Raw genomic sequence first — 26,470 nt, 5'->3', positions numbered from 1 at the left:
ACAGTATATATTGCATGTTAACATTCTAGTAAACGACACTAGGGGGGGTAGTTTTGCTTCTGCAAATAGATCTAATGTGTTTTTGGGGATGATGGGATGAGATCCAGCATCACTGGACCCTAAAGACGACAAGCGGTTTGGAGAATAGATGAATGTTTTTGTTATTCTCTAATATCTAAAAATCTATCTTAGTATGTCTTTTTCAAACCAACAATGTAGGAGTACTGCTTTCTCAATGCTTTTTAAAAGTAGGCAAACATTTTTATTAGCCTTTTCTTTCTAGTCTTATATGTGACTTCATTTCTAACAGAAATATCAAATATTGAATGCATTTTAGTGGTAACAATTCATGAGTTATTTTTTTTATACTATTGTCTAATACTTTGAGAAATATTAAATTGTTATTCTTTATGGGTGGTTTTGAATGTTGTCCACATTTTTTCTCCACAATCCAAACATTGTAGAATTCACTTGTCCGTCCATCATTACGGATTTGTTCTCTTTTAATATTGCATAATCTGATCCAATTGAATACTATTTCTGCATTACGTAAGTTCCAGGAATGCATCATCAGTGATTGCATGTTATTTAATTAATTTTGTAAAGATAGCAATTTCTGTTAGAGGGCAGGTGTTACTGGTATACAGGGTCCCACGAAATTGAGTTATAAAACATAAAACTTTTCAATAATTTCATTCTTTGTATAATTTAATTTTTTACAACAGAACTCATTAATTCCATTTTTCTACTTTATTAAAGTATCTATTATTTTGCCTTTATTTTCTAACCATTTCCTTCTTTCATCATCCTTCCTCACTTAGGCTTCCTTTGTAGTATATTTAACTTTACAGATTGTGCGTCAGTGTATGTAGAGGATAGAAAGTTTCATTGATGATTCTCTATACGTATATAATTAATAGTAATAATAATATATCAACAATTACCTTACCATTTTATAGCTATAAGCAAGTGTTTCATTGGGATTTGCTATGCAGGGGGAGGAGGTTCTGTGGTTTCTGGCTTTTGAGGGGTGCACATGTGTTTGCAAAGCCTACATAATCGTATATCAGTTGACAAACCCTCTGTTATGAACACTAACACTGATCAAAATCATTCTAGATGATGGCAGTGTGCAAAGCTACATCTGTCTGCAGGATTTTTAAAAACTAAATTTAATACTTCTTAAGACATTTTTAAGACCTGCAAAAAATATTACAAAAATAAAAAAATAATGCCATATGAGCAGGGTAGGGCAATGTCTATGGTAACATATTAAACTGTAAAATGACTGTAAAAATATGATTTACAGTTGAGATACAGGTTTTCACATTAAAACAAAAAAACAAAAACAAATTGAAACCCACATAGACTCCATTGTAAAAAAGGGCTTTCTTCAACAGCTGAGGAAGTTTAACCTACCACAGGAGCTGCTGAAACAGTTCTACTCAGTCGTCATCAAAAACTGTCTGGTTTGGCTTAGCTACAAAACCAGACACCAGAAGATTACAGAGAACGGTTCGGACTGTCGAGAGGATTATTGGTGCTCCCCTGCCCACCCTCCAAGAACTGTATACATCCAGAGTGAAAAAGGGCTCAGAAGATCACTCTGGATCCCTCACATCCAAGCCATCCCCTTTTTGAACTTTTGCCATCTAGTCAACGCTACGGAGCCCCAAATACCAGGACAACCAGGCACAAGAACAGTTTCTTTCCCCAAGCAATCTGCCTTATAAACAGTTAAATGTTCCCCATATTATGCAATAAAAGTATGTGCAATAACCTTATTTTAATTTGTTACCACCTACATCCTAGTACATCCCGGCATCTCATTCTATTCTATTTCTTTTTCTATCATCTATAGCACAACTGTACATAAAATGTATTTTATTTTTCATTGCATTTTTTATTGTCATTGTATATTTATTGTCTCTGTGTACTGGAACAATAAACCCTGTGACACTAAAACAAATTCCTTGTATGCACAAGCGTACTTGGCAACAAAGCTCTTTCTGATTCTAATTCTGATTCTCTTTATTTCATTAATTCATTGTCTGGTCTTGTTTCTTCATTGCATTTCCTCATTGCAGAGCTACCCAAATGGACAAGATTTGTTCAAGATAGTTAAATAATTTGTGTTTGGGGAAGGTTGAAGAATCTGTAATAAGCCCCCGAGAGCAGAAGCATTCAATGCAGAAGACAAAAAACAAAAGTTGGCGAGCTGCCTGATCCCAGACTACTTTCAGGACTGTCAGACAGGAAAGGATGACGTATGGTGACCCATACTCGGAATTTAACCCATCCAAGTGCACACACACAGTAGTGAACACACACACCGTAACATATTGCTGCGGCGCCCAGGGAGCAGTTGGGGGTTTGGTGCCTTGCTCAAGGGACTCAGCTCAGTCGTGGTATTGAGGGTGGAGAGAGCACTGATCATTCATTCCCCCCACCTACAATCCCTGCCGGACCTGAGACTCGGAAGTCTGAATCTCTAACCATTAGGCCACGACTGCCCCAGGCAGAAGGCTCACACAAGAAGAGGAGCAAGCTTGCTCAGAATCGGGAACAGGCCATGGTCATCTGCTCGAGCTCCTGATTCATATGTCCGTAATGATTGTTGGACTGTGAAATACTAGCAGTAGCACCGATCCGCCAACAGAATTCCCTCCAAAAATTAAAAACTAACTGGGACCCACTGTCAGAGACCATGGCATGTCCACTATAAGACTATGTACCCTAAAAAAATTTTGCCCACATCTATATGGGTGGTCTTCAAGGAAGACAGGAGTTTTGTGAGAAGAATGAAGTGAACCACTGTGGAATACCACGGCATAGTATTGCTTCTGGATGGAGGGAAACAGGTGAAGTTCAGAACAATATAAGATCAGAAGCAGGAGGAGATAGAAAAGCGATGTAGCTGTCCAACGGGAGAACTGGATGACTTGTTTTGAGCACAGACCTAATAGTGGATGTCTTCCACCATAAAAGTAAAACCAAACCCCTGCTGGTGCCCAGCTTACTCCTAGATGGCAAGTTGGAGCGAGTTGGCCAGGGTACAAACAAGAGATAATAGGTAGAAACATCCACATGAACACCAGGACTCCACTGGCTCCACACTGCTTTCTTCCCATAGCGTATCCTGATGCCATCTCTTCCTTTCCTCCATGGTCTAGTTCTGATGGTCACAAGCCCATTATAGGCACTTTCAGCAATGAACAGGGGTTCATCATGGGCTCTCTGACCAAGGACACCTTAGGACAGCAACTGTCCTGAACATCTGCCGGTGACCAGCTTACTCCTAGATGGCAAGCTGGAGTGAGTTGGCCAAGGTACTCATAACAGAAAATCTAAGGCTTATGTTTTGACAGCCATGTATTAATAGCCCATACAGTTGAAATCGCAGTTGCACTCCTTACCCTTTTCATTTGCTTCATTTCCTGGTCACTCCTATGCCACATAACAGTTTCATCTATTCAATAGTACTCGTGACTGGCACTCCCACAAAAGTAATGCCTACTAGCTGAGGCTATCAGCTCTCTCCCTGATATTATCTGACAATGCTGTTTTGAATTTCAAGAAATAGGTTCTTTTTAGCTTGGACACTGGGCCCTTTTTAATGGCATTCCAGGTAGATGAGTCAACTGTTTGCCCTCTATTCTTGGCACAGTTACGTTTGAAATGTAAGCTACGGACAAAAACTATTGTTCTTGGTTTTGGAAGAGGAATCCCACTTGACTATGATATTTCTGTTACTATCACTAGTCAGTTAGAAAATGGTGCAACACAGCTTGCTCTGCAATGCAGTAGCTTCATAAAAAAACTTGACCAGTAGTTTCCAAACAATGCAAAAAATAATGTATATTATTTGAAGTTTTGTACTTCAATACACACTAATAGATATTTGATATTTGACTTGCAATGCTGCAAAAACAGCTCTTGTTTGGATTGAGGCATGGACTACACCAGACCTCTGAATGTGTCCTGTAGCATCGGACACCAAGACATCATTTAAGATCTGCCAGTTCCAAGGTGGGGTCTCAATGGATTGGAAATGTTGGCACATCCCATAGAAGCTCAATTGGACTGAGATTTGAGGAGTTTGGAGACCAAGGCAACACCTTGAACTCTGCTGTTCTTCAAACCATTCCTGAACAATTTTGGCAGTGTGTCAGGATGTGTTATCCTGCTGAAAATGGCCATTACCATCAGGGAATACCGTTACCATGAAGGGCTGTGTGTGTTCAGCACATATTTTAGGTAGGTAGTATGTCAAAGTAACATCCACGTGAACACCAGGACTCAAGGTTTTCCCAGCAGAACATTGTCCAGAGCAAAACACTGGCTTCTTCCTATACTGCATCCTGACGCCATCTCTTTAAATAATGCACATGCACTCATCACCTGGAAATGTTCTTCCATTCCTTCCATGACACTCACATGCCCATTGTAGGCACTTTCAGCAGTGATCATGGGCATCAAGGACAGCAACTGTGCTACAGTGCATGTTCTGACAGCTTTCTGTCATGCCCAGCATTGTTTTTCAATATGAGCTACAGGCCACACCAGGCTATTATTAAAAGTTTCTTTAATAATACATTTTATATCAATTATTTGAATGACAACAATCCAAAATCTAGTGCCTGTAGTGAGTAGTATGCTTAGATCACACATAAAGCCATAAACCTGGAAACCTGTATACAACATATTTGACAAAAGCTACTGTGTATATTTAATATTCTTTATTGCAGTATTAACATCAGTAAACTGGCTTTTCATCAATAGCCGACACACATAGCTTCAACACTGCATCAGTGGTAGGCACTTTCCATGAAAAGGGTACAAATCCAGACTTCAAGCTCTTGTAAAAAGTTTCCTTTTTCAACAAAGATTGATTAAAATGGAGCGCTTCACATTCAAAGAAACCTCAAGAGGTCAAACAACATATACTTTTTTATTAAATCACAATTTTAAGAGAGCTGGCTGAAGTAGAGATATTCAGTGTTTTTAGAGGTAAATACTTGCGTGGTAACTTCATTTTAGATAGCCAGTTTTCACAGAACATATGATTTTTGCCCTTTTGACTGCTTTACAAAAAGAAATAAAAGTAATTTATACCCTATTCACGGAAAGTTCTCATGAATATTCACAAACCTTTGCCCATGATTTCTGCACAGTATAAAATTCATAAAATGTTCACAGTTACAACACCCAAATTATTGTAAGTGTCTGCCACAGAATGTAAAATTTAAAGAAAAACTGAGAATTTTAATTATGAAGCCAGCTTTTCTGTAATAAAAAAAAAAAAACGCAAATCATATCAAACCAGTAACGTTCACAGAAAATAAGAGGTTACTTAAAAAGATCGCACTTTTTATAGTTTTTACAGTGCAATTGTTTAAAGAATTGTCTGATTGTGTATTTGTTCTTTAAAAAATTACATGATATTATCCTAAGCAGACAAAATCTCTTTTTCTCTGATCATAAATTTTATGAGTGAGCAGCCATTCTGTCTGAACAATGAAAAATGTAAAATAATTAACCCATCTACAGCTACATTTCACTGAAATGAAACTGAACTGATTAAACCATATCATTGGACCCAAACACCTACTACGATATCTACAATTTTCCACCAGATTGATTTATTATAAAGCATGTTCAGCTGGAATCATCATTGTAGAACATGCAGACTTGTTATAAAGACTCAAGTACACCTCCTCTGCCCATATACATTCATGTCTAAATCAAGATTTAGATCTACATAATATATACCTATTGGCCCACCAGGTACAGCTCCTCTGTTTTCCATTACCTCCAGATGTTGTGCCAAATTCTGTAGTGAGTACAGAACACCTATAACTTCATATAAATTAGTTGTGGTTTCAACCCCGAAAGGTTTACCTGATCAGACTAACTCAATTCTACTTGATTACTGTAATACTTAGAAAGTAGTGTTTGATCAGAATGCTGGCCGTTTTATCTTGCAGGGCCATAAAGAGTAACGTTGGACAGATCCATAGTGCAACTTGGTGTGAAGAACAACAACAACACCTAGCACTAGATCTGCAAGGCACTGGGTTTCAACGCAAACCGTCTCTTAAATGTCAGTCTCCAAAAGCTCAATGATCTCGCTCCGGCCGGCCAATGTCCACGGTGACGTTAATGTAGAGTGGGGCTCTTTGGACAGACAGAACTTTGTAGGAACAGGTGTTCAAACCATCAGTTTTCCACGCCTGATGAGTGCGCCGTAACAGACGCATCCTGTGTTGGGCAAAGCCAAAACAAAGCATTAATAAATACCACACTGAAAATACACATATCTCAAGTCTCTCTTATTTGGAAACCTTTACATTTCAAGTGTAACATTATCACATACTTGAGTCTTTAGGAAGTTTTTGTTTATTCTACAATACAGGTGCGTCTCAGTATATTAGAATGTTGTGGAAAAGTTCATCATTTCAGTAATTCAACTCAAACGGTGAAACTCGTGTATTAAATCAATTCAATGCACACAGACTGAGGTAGTTTAAGTCTTTGGTTCTTTTAATTGTGATGATTTGGCTCACATTTAACAAAAACCCACCAATTCACTATCTCAACAAATTAGAATACTTCATAAGACCAATAAAAAACATGTTTAGTGAATTGTTGGCCTTCTGGAAAGTATGTTCATTTACTATATTTGTACTCAATACTTGGTACTGCCACTTGATATTGCAAACCAGCATGTCTTATCATATTATTTGAATGCATTATCTTTATTTTGAGTATACTGGTTTGTAGAAAGGTTTTCTAACAATATACACAACTGTTCAAAAGTTTGGGGTTAGTATTTTTTTATTATTCTTTCTTTTTTTTTAAAGAAACTACTAGGATGTGTTAAATTAATAAAAAGTGATAGCATAGATTTACATTATTTGAAAAGATTTATATTTTGAATAAATGCAAAGAATCGTGAAAAAAATATATATATATTTGGTAGCACAACTCTTTCCGACATTGATTATTCAAATAATAAATCAGTATATTAGAATGATTTCTGAAGGATCATGTGACACTGAAGACTGGAGTAACAGCTGATGAAAATTCAGCTTTGCATCACAGGAATAAATTCTATTTTAAAGTATATTAACATAAAAACATTGTTTTATATTGTACTAACATTTTGCAATATTACCATTTTCTTCTGTATTTTTGATCAAATAAATGCAGCCTTGAAGAGACTTTTTAAAAAAACATTACAAGCCTTACTGATCCCAAATTTGAGCAGCAGTGTATATAGTTTGTCCAGCTCAATCACTACCATTTTTGAACAAGGAGAAACATCACAACCCTAAAATATAAATGTACTGTATAAATAAACATGTTCATTTTCTTTTTTTGCACTATAGAATTGGCTTCACCCAATATATTTTACCTACCATTAAAACATGCATGTAGTCTGTCAACAAATAAGTAGAAAAAAAAATTGTATATAACAAATATGAAATAAAACTGCATATAAAAAATGAATTTTTCATACAACATAAAATGAAATATTTGAAATGTGAAAAAAAAATCTAAACATTTTATTAGCTTGGCTCACATGATGCCAAAAACACTATTAATAATATAATCTACATGATATTATTAATAGCCGAAAAAAAAAAAAAAGAAATTTTATTGCAAGTTGCATTATACTACTGGCCAAAATAAGTTTTTTTTCTAAGTCACTGACATAATAACTGGGTTTTAAAGCATGCATTAAAAGTTTTGGATGAGTTACTACATTTTGCAGATATGCAATTCTGTCTGCCAAATGTAATAACTCATGCAATTGCACTTTCAGTTTAGAGAATGTTAAGACTGTGCCAAAGCAATTAAGAAAAACTGTAATTCACAGCAGTCACTTCATATGTATTTGTGTAATGTATAAAACCATGTATAATATGCTCACTTTAATATATGTAGTGATGAATCGTAGTGTGCGTTTGTGGGCATCTCTGATGCTTTTAACTCTGAGACTGAAATAAACCAGACAGCATCAGAGCAGTACTGTCGCATCTCGCTTACGTGTTGTGACATTAATGCTGGGTCCAATCATGCACAATGACTGGTTTAGAAATGAATCCGCTGTGAAATGCATTAAACAAACAAATAATGCTCTACTGATCCGATTAGGCACATAACCATCAGACACTATTTCCTAATGTTCAGGCGATAATGAAAGAGATTCAAACTGCACAGCACAATCTCAGTCATCATCCACAGAACACCTGAGCCAAAGAAGCAACGGTGGATAAGTAGATCTGTCACTGCAGAAGCTGATTTATTCAACTATGTAATGCTTATTAGTCTCAATAAATGCTCTTTTTTGTACTAAGGATGATGTTCTGAAAATTACAGTTTGTTTTATAGTACGTATATGACTATAGAAGTATTTAAAATTGGTTTAAGAGCAATACAGACTGTATACACTGCAAAAAATGGTTTTCTAGCTTCGATTTTTGTCTTGTTTCCAGACAAAATATCTAAAAATACTTAAATCAAGAAGGATTTTCTAGACGAGTAAAAATCATTTTCTTGTTTTCAGAAAAAACAAGTCAAAATTAAGTGAGTTTTTGCTTAAAACAAGCAAAATAATCTGCCAATGGGGTAAGAAAAATAATCTAGTTGTCTGCTTGAAATAAGATTTTTTTTCTTACCCCACTGGCAGATTATTTAGCTTGTTCTAAGCAAAAAACTCACTTAATTTTGACTTGTTTTTACTAAAAACAAGACAACAATTTTTACTTGTCTAGAAAATCCTTCCTGATTCAAGAATTTGTAGAAATTTTGTCTGGAAACAAGACAGAAAATCTAAGTAAGAAAAGCATTTTTTGCAGTGTATAACTTCCATCCTGTTTGACAAATGTACCGAAATTGGTTTCATAATATCAAAATGGCAAAACATGCAGTTAAAAAACGTGAAAACATGACCCTGGACCACAAAATCAGTTTTAAGTGGCTGGGGTATATTTGTAGCAATAGCCAAAAATACATTGTATGGGTCAAAATGATCAATTTTTCTTTTATGCCAAAAATTATTAGGATATTAAGTAAAGATCATGTTCCATGAAGATATTTTGTAAATTTCCTATTGTAAATATATCAAAACTTTATTTTTGATTAGTAATATGCCTGGCTAAGAACTTTATTTGGAAACTTTAAAAGGCAATTTTCTCAGTATTTTGATATTTTTACACCCTCAGATTGCAGATTTTCAAATAGTTGTATTTTGGCCAAATATAGCACAGTTGATTGGAAACAACGAGGCCAATTTTCAACCCACCTTTACTCCCTAGGTATCTGTGAAATGCTGCATATCAATTTTTTTTTTTATTATTTCAGACACTAAAAGTGCCCTCTTTTGGGGCAAGCTTTTCATTAAAGGAGTAGTTCACTTTCATAACAACAATGCACAGATAATGTACTCACCCGCTTGTCATCCAAGATGTTCATGTCTTTCTTTCCTCAGTCGTAAAGAAATTGTTTTTTTGAGGAAAACATTTCAGGATTTCTCTCTTTATAATGGATATGGATGGAGCCCCGAAGTTTGAACTTCCGAAATGCAGCTTAAATGCAGCTTCAAAAGGCTCTAAACGATCCCAGTCGTATCTAGAGAAATGATCAGTTATTTTCGAAACAAATTGACAATTTATATACTTTTTAAGCTCAAATGCTGGTCTTGTCTGGTCTCTGCGCAGCGCATGTGTAGTCAGTATAATGCGGGTCAATGCAGTTAGGGGATGTCCAAAAACTCCCATCTCATTTATGTCTTCAACGTCAAAATCGTCCTACAATGCTGTTTTTACCTTTTTTTTGTAAAGGGCGTTTGAATTTCTTTGTATGTTCTCTTTGTAAACACTGTGTCGGTACTTTTGGTGATTTTGAAGTTAGGGAAGAAAATGAGATGGGAGTTTTTCGACATACCCTAACTGCATTTACCCCAATCACACAGACTGCACAAAGACGAGGCAAGACGAGCATTTGAGGTTAAAAAGTGTATAAATTGTCAATTTGTTTTGAAAATAACTGATCATTTCTCTAAATACGACTGGGATCGTTTAGAGCCTTTTGAAGCTGCATTTAAGCTGCATTTCGGAAGTTCAAACTTCGGGGCTCCATCCATATCCATCATAAAGAGAGAAATCCTGAAATGTTTTCCTCAAAAAACTATTTCTTTACAACTGAGGAAAGAAAGGCATGAACATCTTGGATGACAAGGGGGTGAGTACATTATCTGTGCATTGTTGTTATGAAAGTGAACTAATCCTTTAACATCAGTTTTTTTAATGCATGTCAATGAAGGAAAGGCTTTAATATAACTTCAGTAAACTGACTTTTGTGAGGTATTATATAAATGCCGTTTTTGCAACAGACGTCACAGAGACTTTAGTGACAGGTAGGATCATGTTTATTGCACTACTCTAAATGTTTACTTTTAAGATGCAAACCATCACTGAAAATTAAAAATTATAAAAATTGAAAGTGATTCAGAATCTGATTTTTATAAGAAATGTGGATCTGAAAAGTTGTGATAATTTGATAATTGTATTATTGTTGATATGTTTGTTTTGGCTTGTAGTTCACAGTGGCTACACTGCAAAAAATGCTTTTCTACCTTAGATTTCTTGTCTTGATTCCAGTCAAAATATCTAAAAACTCTTAAATCAAGAAGGATTTTCTAGACGAGTAAAAATTATTTTCTTGTTTTCAGAAAAACAACTCAAAATTAAGTGAGCTTTTGCTTAGAACAAGCCAAAAAATCTGCCAATGGGGTAAGAAAAAAAATCTTATTTCAAACAGAAAACAAGATTATTTTTCTTACCCCATTGGCAGATTATTTTGCTTGTTTCAAGCAAAAATGTACTTAATTTTGACTTTTTTTTCTGAAAACAAGACAATAATTTTTACTCATCTAGAAAATCCTTCTTGATTTAAGAGTTTTTAGATATTTTGGCTGGAAACAAGACAAAAAAGCTAAGCTAGAAAAGCATTTTTTGCAGTGTAGTGACTTTAGTACCAGAAATGTAAGACAGTGTCCTTGCATGAAAGTTCTTTTTTTAATTACTTTGAAAAAACGTTTCATTATCACTGGATGTACTAAGCAGATTTTATTATTAGTTTTAATTTAACAATGCATGCTCTCAAAAAATGTTCCTTACTTTAGTTATCTCTTGGAAGACCAGAATTGCACTCTAATCTCAGCATTTTACATTTATTTCTCAGTCGCACTTAAACTGACCTGTCTTTATTGACTTGATTGCCGCTGTCCCTTTTGTGAAAGACCATGGTGTATCGCGCCACTTCCGGAGATGGGCGGATTATTGACATTTTCTGCAGCGTCACCCTAAAAAAAAGATGGTTCTGTTAAAATCCAAAACAATCAGAAGAAGAAAGCAATGTTCAGACATAGACCACAGCAGGAACTGACATCTCCTTTTACTAAAACACACACTCGCTTTGCATTTCTATGTCCTTTTTGACGTTTTAAATATTGAAAAAGCCATTCTGTGAAGTCAACAACTCTATGAGTACTTGTAAACTTCCTAAACCATATCGTTTCCATAAGTTTCTCTTACCTAATTCTCAGGTCATCGTCCTCTCCACCCCAGCCCCAGTAGGAGTTTGGGAAGCCATTGACCTTGAAGAACTGCTCCTTGGTCATGGCCGAAACTCCGCCGAAGTAACCTTTGTATCTGAGTCTGGAAGTGACAAGCAAAAAGTGATGAATGTCTTACTCAGACTTAACATTCTTAGAACTATCGCAAAACATACATCTCCATAATGCACAATGCAAAATACCTACATAATAGTTTACAAGAAACAACTATTTTAGCTTTTTTATTTTGTTAAAAAAAAAAAAAAAAATTATCTACAAACAAAATGCATGTGAATTGATTAATTTTATTTGCATGCATGCAGCTCCTACTTGCAGATTTAAGTCAAATAATTGTTTTAAAACAAATCAGTGACTCCAGGATTTTGTGATTTTGCAATTGCAATGAATTTTTAATAGGGCAACTAGCAATATAAGCTTATCAAACACCATAAAAGATAATATTTCACATTTGAAGTGATTTGTATCTGGCAAATCATTCATTTACGACCTACACTTCAACCTGACCGCTTCCAAAAGCTGTGAAAGACACACGGTTGCACAATGCTTGCTTACTTTGTTTTCTTTGTTTTATATTGCTTGTGAAATGTTGGACAAAAGGAACAACTATAAACTACTAAACTACTATACATGATAGTGAATTTAATGTTTATTAGGGTGAATATTTGGTCATAATCATGCATGGTTTCACTAGGAATTAGGACTGTGCAATTAATCGAAATTCATTTTCGATTTCAGCTTGGAACGATCATTAAAATACAGTAATGGAGATGGATCCGTGTGGCTCTTAAAGCGGCAACAAATAATATTCCTTCTGCCGTCTCTGTGCTTAATGTTAATAAAACATAAAAATACAAAGAGAAAAATCACTCACTGCTCTTGAATGAAGGACTTTTGTAGTTTTAATGAGGAACAAAGCATGTTTACAGTGAAGATGCTGTTTTATCTTACATTCAAATTACATTTTATTTCTGTAGTATTGTTAGACTACTTGCATAAAAATAGTCAGTATTTTTAAAAAAAATTCTTTATTAATTTATTATTTTCATATTAATATTTTTCTAATTTCCATATTTTGTTTCTATTGTATTGCCATCTTTAAATTAATCACTAATATAAAGTTTTGGATCGTGTTAAACAATCGTGATAATGATTTTTGCCAAAATCGAACAGCCCTACTAGGAATTTAGATTTTCAAAAGTACATTAATTTACTTGATTCAAACTTTTTACTATATCAAGTGAATGCAATTACTGATACTACTATTACAGTTATTATCTATTTACTACAACACTTTTGCCCTGATTTACAGTCATTTATGACGATCACTTTGAGACAAATGGTTTTTGTTTGTCATGCATCTCCTAGCTTTTCTCTGTAACTATTTTTCTCTACAGTGCCTTGCATTTTTTCACATTTTGTTATGTTGCTGCCTTATGTTAAACTACTTTAAATTATTTTTTTCCCCACATCAATCTACACTCCCTACCCCATAATAAGCCTTTTTCACAAAAATCGGAAATGACGTCAGCGCAGGGTAAAGTCAGTTCCGCTACAGGTCTGCGCCTATTATTTTAATATGCTCTTGTCTCAAATAATGCCTTTTACCTTTTCTGTTTTGTCTGTTTTCCAAGTTGTTGTTATATAATCAACAAAGAAACAACATTTTTACTTGTTTGTGATTTATATGGCCACTCGGACCGCTGACTCCTCAATATAATATAGAAAAATAGCTATAGTTTCTGTTCTCAATCTCTGGCATATTTAAGCTATTTTCTCAATTTACTCAGTCATTTCCCTCGAATCACCACATCATGGTAAATTATGACAGCATTTGACAGCCTTTATATCCAAATGCACATTTTCCCAAGATTAAATTAAACGATTCTGAGTCCGGATGATGCCTAAACTCAATACAGCAACGTAATCCAGATCCAAATGGAATAAAGCCATTAATCTGAGTATTTTGTTTAGTATTATATTATTTTATTATGCATATCCCTGGGCACATTATGCAACATACATTTACACCGTAAAATGAATAATGCAAACGAGAGCAAGTAGAAAATACAACATTACTTTAATAATAATAACAACATTAATAATCGCGAAAAAAACTGACGTGAAGAGTGATAATGCACAGCCAGCACCAAATAGACAGAACGGCAAAACTCAAAACTGTGCTGTATTATAAGTGCTATCATTCATAATTAAATAAACATAGTCTTTGTGATGACCAGAAGCTGACACAAAGTTTTTGAAAAAATGTTTGCTATTTTTAGAGTAAAACCCCGGTATATATCTTAGTATCATAGTATCTATTTTGTAAAAATAGACTTAGATTGCTGAACTTACGCATGTTAAGTACGGCCGCTGCTGTCACCGGAAAAACTTTTACCCTGCGAGCCCCAATCCGGAAGCCAGAAACACGGAAATGTGAAAAAGGCTAATGAGCAATCCAGTCATTATATAGATCAGTGGGAAAAACTAATTTAAAGCAGTTTAACATAATGCTGCAACAAAACGTGAAAAAAAATGAAGGGGTATGAATACTTTTGCAAGGCACTGTAATTAGTTTTTCTTTGTAGTTATAAAAAAAAATGGTGCATGATGCCTTGTGCTTTTTAAAATCTGTTGAGACGTCACTCTTTTGGACATAGAGAGCTAATTACAAAAGGAAGAGGGTGTGTTTATTACCTCTTGTGATACAAAAGGAGATGAAGTGTTTGGTCGCACTTCAATAGGGTTTGTTATTTAAAATGCAAAATATCTGAACTACTAATCACTACAGAACAATGCAGTTAAACTAGTAGCGTCGGTGCTTTTAGTTACTTCCGACACTTCTATTGCTTTAGTATTTTAGAGATAAACAGTACTTCTAAATGTTTTCAGTCTAACCTAAGTCTTGTGTGTTTAAATCCAAGAATGTGTGTTTGTTAAACGAAGGAGAGAGCATTACTCACTTGTACCCCGTGGAATTCCTCCCCACTACTAAGTGCTTGGGCTGTTCCCCACACATGTAAAAATTATGATCGTTCTCAGGAACTAGATCAACATCATGGAAGATGAAACAGTCCCAGCTCTGGTCGTTCAGAGCCTCGAGGTAGCCAACATTTAATAACTTTGCTCTGTTAAATGTGGCATCTCCAGCCTACAAGACAAACAGACACATACTAATACCAGAATAAATTAACAAATGATTATGTGTACACTGCCAGTGACGTAAAGAGTCAGAGAGTTGCTTTTAATAATTTTGTAGTGTTTATTTTCTTCAGCAAGAAAATAATTGTTGTAAGCTTTGAATCTGACCTTAAATGTTTTTACTGGCAGAACTAGAAAAAGCTGTTTTATGACATGAGAAAAAAAAAACATGCATGCCTTTTAAAACACCTTGAGCATCAGAGCCTATCATTTTTATTTTCCTAACCATGCATTTCCTCAAAACAAAAACTCTACAACGTTGTTTTTTCATGCACCTGTCAAGGAGATTTTGGGCTTTTTGTTTTTTCATAAAGTGTTTTTTTTTTTTCAGACTAGTGGAAAGACTTCAAAGGCTGTTTTCTCAAAATGAGGTTTTTCTCCTACACTGAGCCATAAATCTCCACTTCAGCAGCACTTACACACACCACACTTTACAGTTTTATTCTGGTCTATATCCTGAAGGTTTTTACAGAGGGATTTGTTCATGTAGAATTTGCTTGATTTTATACAATATTGTATTCCCCCTAAAATTGTAAAAAATTGTGTTTTCTGAATTATGGCATGACAAAATGAGAATCTCCTCTGTAAAAACATTAGACTCTAATGTCAAAAAATAAATAAACAAGAATTTTGAAACTGACTTCATCCAGTGTTTAGATTTTTGTACTAGAAATATGCAAATTAGCACATACTTCATTAAATAATGCTTATTTGCATATTTAAACCTAACATTTTGAAAACTTGTAATACAAAAATTGTTTGCAATTATCAATGGAATCAATCAACTGGGTAAGTAAGGTGGTAACTATTAGTTAATTTTTTTTCCCCTATTCACCTGCAGTGTCTCGCTTTAACATATTCATATTACCAACATCAGCTGGTGGCATTTATCTCTATTGTTGGTTTTTGTTTTCAAGTTATTTGTAATATGAAAACAATTAAGAACTAAAGTCAAAGAAAGCTGAAAAAGACAAAAACTGCAAAAACAGACAACTGCCAACATTTACTTGTCAATTCGGGAGTCAGAAACTTGGCTTGCTCAGTCACTGAAATAACGAGAACGATGAGACGTTCAAGTTTCTGTATATAACTAACATAAAAAAAGAGCGTCTTTCCAAATGGACTCAATGTTAGGAAAGAGAGTTTAATATTTGCAAGGCTACCAGTTTTTGCACAACAGATTGTTTGGTGATGGTGTAACAATGTATTTGAGGCTTTGCAAACAGACTGTGCAAACTATAACGGACCCATGAGCAAAGCCATAAGTAAACACTCTTATGCATTTTACATATGAAGAAGGCGTATACATTTGAGTCTCAACAGTATAGAACCAATAAAGTTCTCTTTCGACAACAGAGCAAGCAGGAAACGCTCATAAAACTAGGGATGCACCAAAATGAAAATTCTTGGCCAAAGCCGAACAAAATTAAACACTGGGCCAAAAACCGATTACCAAACACTGTTTTTTTTGTTTTTTGTTTTTTTTCACCATTGCATGAATTAAATAGCCGAAATGTCAAAATGTGCTTTTTACAGTTTTTTCTTGCTTTTCAAAAAAAAACAAATCAATTACAAAACAGCAATTTTAAAATATTTACTTAACACTTAACATTTTGAACATTCTAGTAGACGCTAAAGCCTACCAAAAAAGCATAATTTAACTTAAAATTAATAAGTTAGTAAAATAATATTCCTTGGCAAATTTTTAAGACCCCCTTCTTGAATCAGGCATGTGTTTTTAACGTACAAATAATTCCTCAACGAAAATGAAGAGACATTTTAGTATAGTTTTTAATTTGTAAACCACATTTAGTCTCGTTTTTATTCATCAATGATATTGCATTATACATTTAATTATAGTCATCGTCACATGACCAGCATTTACTTTTTGTCTCTTCTCATTTTCCGTCACGTGATAAAGGTTCGTTGACGACGATATTTAGTCATAATTTTCGTTGACGAAAGCAACACTACCTTCAAGAAGAGCTCAGTCCTAGTTTTGTGAATGATTGTCATCTTTGGTCTTTGAACCCTGGCTAAGGAGCTGCTGTCAGAATAAATACAATTGGTGTCTGGTGTATTAGACAACAGAACGTTCTGGAGTTGATTGACTAATGGCTTGTGTGAGAAGCACATCACAATTTAAGTCATAATTAAGTTGGCTAGAGCAACTTACTGAAATGCTATTTAAACTGGCTAGTGACATGCTAATCATGCTAACATGCTAATCGCATTAGAAACATGCTAACGACATGCTAATCATGCTAGTAACATGCTAATAACTTGCTAGTCATGATAGAAACATGCTATCAACATGCTAATCATGCTAGAAACATGCTAATCAGGCTAGAAACATGCAAACAACAAGCTAATCATGCTAGAAACACGCTAACAACAAGCTAATCAGGCTAGAAACACGTTAACAACATGCTAATCAGGCTAGAAACACGTTAACATGCTAATCAGGCTAGAGAAATGCTAACAACATTTCAGGACAAATTAATGCCTATGCACATTTCTCTCGGCTTCTGCATAGGTTTCTGTTCTATAGTTTCGGCCTCTTAGACCTTTTTTAATTTTTATTTATTTTTAAAAATTTATTTATTTTTCTTGGCTTCTGCCTAGGTTTCCCGTCTGTAGTTTCTATGGCTTCGGCGTCTTTGATGTTTTAATTTATTTTTTTATTTTTTCTCTTCTTCTGTCTAGGTTTCTCATCTAAGGTTTCTATGGCTTTGGCCTCTTTGATTTTTTTTTATTTTTTATTTTGTGCTTGGAAGGATTTTTGTGTCTTTCTCGGACAGTTTTAAATGCTTCCACACTGACCACATGTTTTTTGCATTAGTGCACGCCTCTATTTGATCGCGTCACATCATTGTTCGGTATAATATATTCAGTCTTATTGCTTATTTCGGTTTCGTTTGCCAAAGATTCGGTGCATCCCTACATAAAAGCCCTCAATGGGAGTTTCTCCTACCTGGTGAATGACATAGATGGCGTAGTGAAGCTGCTGTCTCTGTAAGAAGGGGTGAAGGTGGTGTAAGAGGTAGAGCAGGTGCTTCTCTCTGTTTCGGTGAGGGATCAGGATGGCCACACTTTGTCTGGCCGTACAGTCAGAGGGGTTGTACTGACCCTCCACCACCTCCCCGTTTTCGCTCTCTACCTGCCCTATCGTCAGCGAGGGATCAAATGACAGCTTGATAGCGCCTCCTGTGGAGAAGAACAATCAGAAATAAATAAACACACATGGACACAGGCCCACAAGTAAGTGAGAGGCCCACGGACCAGGTGCAGTCCTTAAATACAGCACCAGCTGGGGCCCACATTAATTACAGGGCCCCATCTTTGGAAACAAGCCTGAATTAGCAAGCAGCTGTGGAAGGAAAAAACAGTGATGTGTAAACATTGACATTCACATAGAGGTGGTTCCCACATGTTTTTCTGTGTTGCAGTTTCACGGTTCAGATCTTTATCCTGTATTATCAGCTCAGTTTCAGAGTTACTGGTATATACAAAAAACAGTGACATTTACAGAAATTTTTATAGTAACTATAGTAAAACGAAAGTCAAATTTTTGACAGAACAACAAGTTAAGACCTAAATGGTGAGCTGTATAAACTTATATGTGACTCTGGACCACAAAACCTGATATAAGTGTATTATTATTATTTTTTTTTTTGTAACTGAGATTTATAACTGTATGTAACTGAAAACTGAATAATCCATTGATATATGGTTTGTTAGGATAGGACAATATTTGGCCGAGATACAACTATTTGAAAATCTGGAATCTGAGTGTGCAAAAAAAGAAATAAAAAAGAAATCGCCTTTAAAGTTGTCCAAATGATGTTCTTAGCAATGCATATTCCAAACTAAAAATATATATTTTTAACATATTTAGAGTAGGAAATTTACAAAATATCTTCACGGAACACGATCTTTACTTTTAGATTTTTTGCATAAAAGAAAAATTGATAATTTTGACCCATTCTGTGTATTTTTGACTATTGCTACAAATACACTCATGCTGCTCAAGACTGGTTTTCCAAAGTTCCAAAAAGAAACAAAAATGCACTACAAAAGAACCGTATAGCCGTTCAGAAGATTATAGTCTTATAAAGCAATTTGATAGGCTTGTGTGAGAAGCACATCACAATTTAAGTCATAATTAAGTTGGCTAGAGAAAGCCAACTTACTGAAATGCTATTTAAACTGGCTAGTGACATGCTAATCATGCTAACATGCTAATCGCATTAGAAACATGCTAACGACATGCTAATCATGCTAGTAACATGCTAATAACTTGCTAGTCATGATAGAAACATGCTATCAACATGCTAATCATGCTAGAAACATGCTAATCAGGCTAGAAACATGCAAACAACAAGCTAATCAGGCTAGAAACACGCTAACAACATGCTAGTCAGGCTAGAAACATGCTAATCAGGCTAGAAACACGCTAACAACATGCTAATCATGCTAGAAACACGTTAACAACATGTTAATCAGGCTAGAAAAATGCTAACAACATGTTAATCATGATAGTAACTGGCTAATCATGCTTGTAATGCTAACATCATGCTAACAACATTCTAAACATGCTAGCTACATACTAGTTACACAGTAATCATGTTAGAAACATGCTAGCAACATGCTAATCATGCTAAAAACATGCTAGCAACATGCTAATCATGCTAAAAACATGCTAGCAACATGCTAATCATGTTAAAAACAATGCTAACGACATGCTAATCATGTTAAAAAAATGCTAGCGACATGCTAATCATGTTAAAAACATGCTAGCAAACATGCTAATCATGTTAAAAACATGCTAGCAACATGCTAATCATGTTAAAAACATGCTAGCGACATGTTAATAATGCTAAAACATGCTAACAACAAGCTAATCATGCTAAAACATGCTAACAACAAGCTAATCATGTTAAAAACATGCTAGCGACAAGCTAATCGTGCTAAAAACATGCTAGCGACAAGCTAATCATGCTAAAACATGCTAGCAACAAGCTAATCATGCTAAAAACATGCTATCAACACACTATTGACATGTTAATCATGTTACAAACATACTAGAAACATGCTAGCATCAAGCTAGCAACTTGCTAATCATGTTAACTGCATGCTAGTAACATGTTAAATAAGTTAGAAACACGTTATCTATCCATTTATCTGACAGACTGTATTGTCTTCAAGCTTTAAAACTACTTTAAACTTCAATCTTTTTTTGACTGAAAACCATCAAATTTCTACAATTTCTTCTTTTGCAAATTTTTAAAACTTTTAAAAACAAACTTTTTCACACTTTCTTATCAGGTTTTTCAAGCCAAGTTAAAGATGTCTTGACAAACTTTTTTTTATTTTTTTAATCTAGTTCTACAATAATCTTCCCCTTTTATGGACCTATTTGTGTGTTCAAAAATGACAATGTGTATGGCTTGAGTAACACCGAGAACAAGATATATTTGGCAGTATAGGTCATCATGCATTTTCCCTGGAGAAATAACAGACTGGAACATCCTGCTTGGGCGTTTCCTCATTTTACCGAGACAGTACCTTTTCAAAAGGAACACCTTTTATCCTAAAGCGTCTGCATTGGTACCTCGAAAGTACATACTACACTGCAAAAAAATGCTTTTCTTACTTAGATTTTTTGTCTTGTTTCCAGCCAAAATATCTAAAACATTCTTAAATCAAGAAGGATTTTCTTGACGAGGAAAAATTATTGTCTTGTTTTCAGAAAAAAACAAGTCAAAATTAAGTGCATTTTTGCTTGAAACAAGCTAAATAATCTGCCCATGGGGTAAGAAAAATAATCTTGTTTTCCGTTTGAAATAAAGCAGATTGGCAGATTATTTTGCTTTTTCCAAGGAAAAACTCACTTAATTTTGACTTATAATAATAATAATAATAATTAGTTCTCATCTAGAAAATCCTTCTTGATTTAAGAATGTTTTAGATATTTTGGCTGGAAACAAGAAAAAAAATCAAAGTAAGAAAAGCATTTTTTGCAGTGTATTGCATAAAAGATACTGCTCCATGACAAGATTTTATACCTTTATTACTGAGATATTTTGTCTTGTTTCCAGCCAAAATATCTAAAATTTCTTAGGATTTTCTAGACGAGGAAAAATTGTCTTGTTTTCAGAAAAAACTAGTCAAAATTAAGTGTTTTTTTTTTTTTTTTTTTAAACAAGCAAAATAATCTGCCAATGGGGTAAGAAAAAAAATCTTGTTTTCCGTTTGAAATAAGATTTTTTTTGCTTACCCCATTGTCAGATTATTTTGCTTTTTCTGGGGAAAAACTCTGGGGAAAAAACTTTTTTCTGGAAACAAGACAAAAAAAATATCGAAAAGTAAGAAAAGCATTTTTTTTTACAGTGTAGTACATAAAAGATACTGCCCCATGACAAGATTTTACACCTTTATTACTGAGATATTTTGTATTGTTTCTAGCCAAAATATCTAAAAATTCTTAAATCAACAAGGGTTTTCTAAAAAAAAAAAAAAAAAAAAAAAAAATTTAATTTTACTTTAAAAAGTAAAAATGATTGTGCTGTTTTCAGAAAAAAAAACAAGTCAAAATGAAGTGAGTTTTGCTTAGAGCAAGCTAAATAATCTGCCAATGGGGGAAGAAAAAACACTTATTTCAGACAGAAAACAAGATTTTTTTTTTTACCCCATTGGCAGATTATTTTGCTAGTTTCAAGCAAAAATGTACTTAATATTGACTGAAAACAAGACAATTTTTCCTCATCTAGAAAATCCTTCTTGATTTAAGAATTGTTAGATATTTTGGTTGGAAACAAGACAAAATCTAAGTAAGAAAAGCATTTTGAGATGACATGAGGACTTAATCATAACATAGTTTGGAGGTAACACTTCTTTTAAAACAAAGTTAAACAACTTTTGACCATTCTCTGTACTTGAAGCATAACATTCCATCGAGAAATAAATAAATAGATAAACTCAGACGAGACTCACGAAGCAGGGGTGACTGCTCTGGACAGCTCTCTTTGACAGCCTGCTCCTCGATGCTCTGCATCATCTCTGATTCCATCTCCATCTGTTCAAACCCACCCACTTTCTTATCATCAGGAGAATTGAACCCATCCTGGACAGCCTTATCTGTGTCATCATTTGTGAATGTTGCGATCCACGCTACAACGCAAAGACACAGCAGCAGAAGAAACAGACACTTCCCCTTCCTAATGATCTTGAACACGGATGGAAAGAGGCCCATGACTTTAGTTTATCTCGAGGTGAAGTCCAGAGAACAGCAAGCATCTGCTCGAAGATAAACAATCACTCCTAAAGTTGACAAGAGCTCCTCCGAAAGTCTCTTTCATCTGTTTTTTCGTTCATTTTTCTCATCTGAAGGAGATTATACTTCACTTGTGAGAAGTATGAAAAAGCTGAAACACAAAAAAAGATTCATATTTACTTTTTCTTAACCACTTATTGAGTACATGGATTATTGGATTAAGGGGAGACACACTGTTTTTTCATGCACCTGTCAAGTTTGAGATCTTTTGTTTTTCACCCAAAAGACACTGTTAAGTCTTTCTTTCATAGCACTTTATCTATTTGTGTCAATAGATTTCAATTACAATACAGATTTTTAAAGGCCAAGAGTTTTTTCTCCTACACTGAGCCATAAATCTCCACTTTAGCAGCACTTACACACACCACACTTTACATTTGTATTCCTGACTATATCCTGAAGGTTTTTACAGAGGGATTTGTTCTTATAGTATTTGCTTGATTTTATACATTTTATTCCCTCAGAAATGGTAAATAAATACATTAATTTCTGTCCGTTTTAAGTTTTTTCTAAATTACGGAGCGACAAAATGAGAATTCCCTCTGTGAAAACATTTGACTCTAATGTGTCAAAAAAGATTAAACAAGAATTTTATAAACGGACTTCATCCAGTGTTTAGATTTTTGTATTAGAAATGTCTGCAAGGTAGCACATATTTCATTAAACAATGCCTCATTTGCATATTAAAACCTTTTTTAGAAAACTTATCATTATTTTAGAAATTATCAATGCAATCAATCAACTGAGTAACTAAGTGATAACTATTAGTTGTTGTTTTTTTAGTTGTTTTTTTATACTCATAGCATAGTAAGCTGTTCTAACCCTTGTGCGACCTTATGGACATTTTTATCCTTTTCAGTTTTGTATTTTGTTATAAGTGTGCCTGCAACTGCATCAATTTTGGCTCAGGTGTTTATTTTCATAGAAAAATGTAATATTTCACCCTTTTTTCCATCAAAAAAATATTATTTATAGTATTTATGGTCGTATGCACATTTTCGCAAAAAAAAAGAATTGTGTAGTGAGCAAAATGTAAAATAAATCAAAAAGGATTTGAGACGAGTAAAAACTGTGTCGTTTTCAGAAAAATGACAAAATAGTGTTTTTTTGCTTGAAACAAGCTAAATAATCTGCCAATGGGGTAAAAATAATAATCTTGTTTTCTGTTTAAAATGAGATTTTTGCTTACCCCATTGGTAGATTATTTTGCTTGTTCTAAGCGACAACTCACTCAATTTTGACTTGTTTTCTGAAAACAAGAAAATCCTTCTTGATTTAAGAATTGTTAGATATTTCGGCTGGAAACAAGACAAAAAAATAAGTAAAAGAATTGCGTAGTGAAATTCTGGGTTGATATTCATAGCTGGTTATCAATAAAATTAGCAAAAAATCACCTAATTTTGACTTTTTTCTGAAAAAAAAAAAAATCCTTTTTGATTTAAGAATTTTTAGATATTTCGGCTGGAAACAAGACAAAAAATCTAAGTACAAAAGCATTTTTTGCAGTATAAGAATTGCGTAGTGAAATTCTGGGTTGATATTCATAGCTGGTTATCAATAAAATTATCAAAAATTCACCTAATTTTGACTTTTTTCTGAAATTAAAAAAAAAATCCTTTTTGATTTAAGAATTTTTAGATATTTCGGCTGGAAACAAGACAAAAAATCTAAGTACAAAAGCATTTTTTTGCAGTATAAGAATTGCGTAGTGAAATTCTCGGTTGATATTCATAGCTGGTTTTCAATAAAATAAGCAAAAACTCACCTAATTTTGACTTTTTTTCTGTAAACAAGAAAATCCTTTGTGATTTAAAAAATAAAGAATATTTCAGCTGGAAACAAGACAAAAAATCTAAGTACGAAAGCATTTTTTGCAGTATAAGAAATGCGTAGTGAAATTCTGGGTTGATATTCATAGCTGGTTATCAATAAAATTAGCAAAAAATCACCTAATGTTGACTTTTTTCTGAAAAAAAAAAATCCTTTTTGATTTAAGAATTTTTAGATATTTCAGCTGGAAACAAGACAAAAAATCTAAGTACGAAAGCATTTTTTGCAGTATAAGAATTGCGTAGTGAAATTCTCGGTTGATATTCATAGCTGGTTTTCAATAAAATTAGCAAAAAATCACCTAATTTTGACTTTTTTCTGAAATTAAAAAAAAAATCCTTTTTGATTTAAGAATTTTTAGATATTTCGGCTGGAAACAAGACAAAAAATCTAAGTACAAAAGCATTTTTTTGCAGTATAAGAATTGCGTAGTGAAATTCTCGGTTGATATTCATAGCTGGTTTTCAATAAAATAAGCAAAAACTCACCTAATTTTGACTTTTTTTCTGTAAACAAGAAAATCCTTTGTGATTTAAAAAATAAAGAATATTTCAGCTGGAAACAAGACAAAAAATCTAAGTACGAAAGCATTTTTTGCAGTATAAGAAATGCGTAGTGAAATTCTGGGTTGATATTCATAGCTGGTTATCAATAAAATTAGCAAAAAATCACCTAATGTTGACTTTTTTCTGAAAAAAAAAAATCCTTTTTGATTTAAGAATTTTTAGATATTTCAGCTGGAAACAAGACAAAAAATCTAAGTACGAAAGCATTTTTTGCAGTATAAGAATTGCGTAGTGAAATTCTCGGTTGATATTCATAGCTGGTTTTCAATAAAATTAGCAAAAAATCACCTAATTTTGACTTTTTTCTGAAAAAAAAAATCCTTTTTGATTTAAGAATTTTTAGATATTTCAGCTGGAAACAAGACAAAAAATCTAAGTACGAAAGCATTCTTTTGCAGTATAAGAATTGCGTAGTGAAATTCTCAGTTGATATTCATAGCTGGTTATCAATAAAATAAGCAAAAACTTTAATTATTTTTAGATATTTCGGCTGGAAACAAGACCAAAAATCTAAGTACGAAAGCATTTGCAGTATTGTAAAATAAATCAAAATATTATCCTCCCATCTTCAGATTCCTTTACCATCAAGTGTCACCTGTTAGTCACATTCTTCAAGTTTTTCACCCTGAACAATCCTGTTCTTTTTCCTTATTAAAAGCCTGCCCCTCTTCTCGAGTTTCATGTTGACACACTTCACTGCTTTGAGCCTGATGTGTGCATTTCATCATTTGTTTCCTTTGTAACAGGACCTTCTCTTGTCCTTGCCACGTCAAACAGTTTCTGAAGTTTACTGTTTTCGGCTTGTGCTTCCGAAGGTCCTCCTGTATTCTAAACGTGTCTTTATAATATGCTTAAATAACATTGTATCTCATGGCTGGGTGGAGATCAAAAGGATCTGTGGCGTAAGATAACAATGTTGCATTATTCTGATAATGTTTATCATCTCTTAAACACACTTCACTTGAAATCGCTTCATCTTGCGATTAATACTTAAAATTAGTATGCAATCAAGAGCTTTAAAACGACGTCTTAAGATGTTTATATATCAATTATTTTTGTCCCAAAGCATCTATAATAATTTTAAATAATCAGAAACGTAGAAAGAGTGATTTGCGCATGGCAAATTTATTAAACACAGCTTTAGCACTGCGAGACGCTCACAATAGTTACAGTAGTTTATTTTAATTAGTAATGTTACAAATTGCATATACGACTATTTGACAGCGTGATTTAGATATATGCTCGCACATTCGACCAAAAAATAGCAAAGCGTAATGTTACACACGTTACTAGATACGGATTTCCAAATCTGTATTTTTCAAAAAAGAACACAGATGCACTAAAAGAGAATGAAATGATGAGTAAATAAAGGTTGAAACAACTTACGGCTGTAAAAGCAGCTGCACTCTGAGCTCAAGCCCACCACTGTATGAACTAAAACACAGCACTTCCGCAAATACAGACGCTGGAGGGACGTCATTGGTCGCAGTCATCAACTAAAGGAGGATGGTTAGCTGGTTAGTACCGCAACACCTGCTGGAAGATGCAGTAACTACACCATTATGCCCGCAAACTGATTTTTTTATTTTTTTTACAATACATACTGTACAATGTGCCAAAATTTAGAATATCTAGGGAAAGTCCATTTATTTCAATCATTTGTTTCAAATAGTGAAACTTGTATGTTATATTAGTTCACTACAGACAAAAGTGAAATGTGACCCTGGACCACAAAACCAGTCATAAGGTTAAATTTTACAAAACTGAGATATATACATCATATGAAAGCTCAATAAATAATCTTTCTATTGATGTATGGTTTGTTAGGATAGGACAATATTTGGCTGAGATACATCTATTTGAAAATCTAGAATCTGAGGGTGAAAAAAAATCTAA

General features: G+C 34.0%; 1 protein-coding gene across 1 annotated transcript; it reads right to left on the bottom strand.

The window, feature by feature from the left end:
• Nucleotides 1-4,724: 4,724 nt before the first annotated feature.
• LOC141284814 (beta-1,4-galactosyltransferase 4-like) lies at nucleotides 4,725-26,026 on the bottom strand. The gene is made up of 7 exons (XM_073817831.1): nucleotides 25,961-26,026; nucleotides 21,839-22,269; nucleotides 17,817-18,049; nucleotides 14,605-14,792; nucleotides 11,604-11,726; nucleotides 11,267-11,371; nucleotides 4,725-6,261 (listed from the first exon to the last, which is right to left on the bottom strand). The coding sequence occupies exons 2-7, from the start codon at nucleotides 22,095-22,097 to the stop codon at nucleotides 6,120-6,122; spliced, it is 1,050 nt and encodes a 349-aa protein (XP_073673932.1). The 5' UTR covers nucleotides 22,098-22,269; nucleotides 25,961-26,026; the 3' UTR covers nucleotides 4,725-6,119.
• Between the last annotated feature and the right edge of the window lie 444 nt (nucleotides 26,027-26,470).

Source organism: Garra rufa, chromosome 14, assembly GCF_049309525.1.
Source record: "Garra rufa chromosome 14, GarRuf1.0, whole genome shotgun sequence".
In the NCBI taxonomy this organism is placed as follows: Eukaryota; Metazoa; Chordata; class Actinopteri; order Cypriniformes; family Cyprinidae; genus Garra; species Garra rufa.
This window is presented reverse-complemented; position numbering and strand designations above follow the sequence as displayed.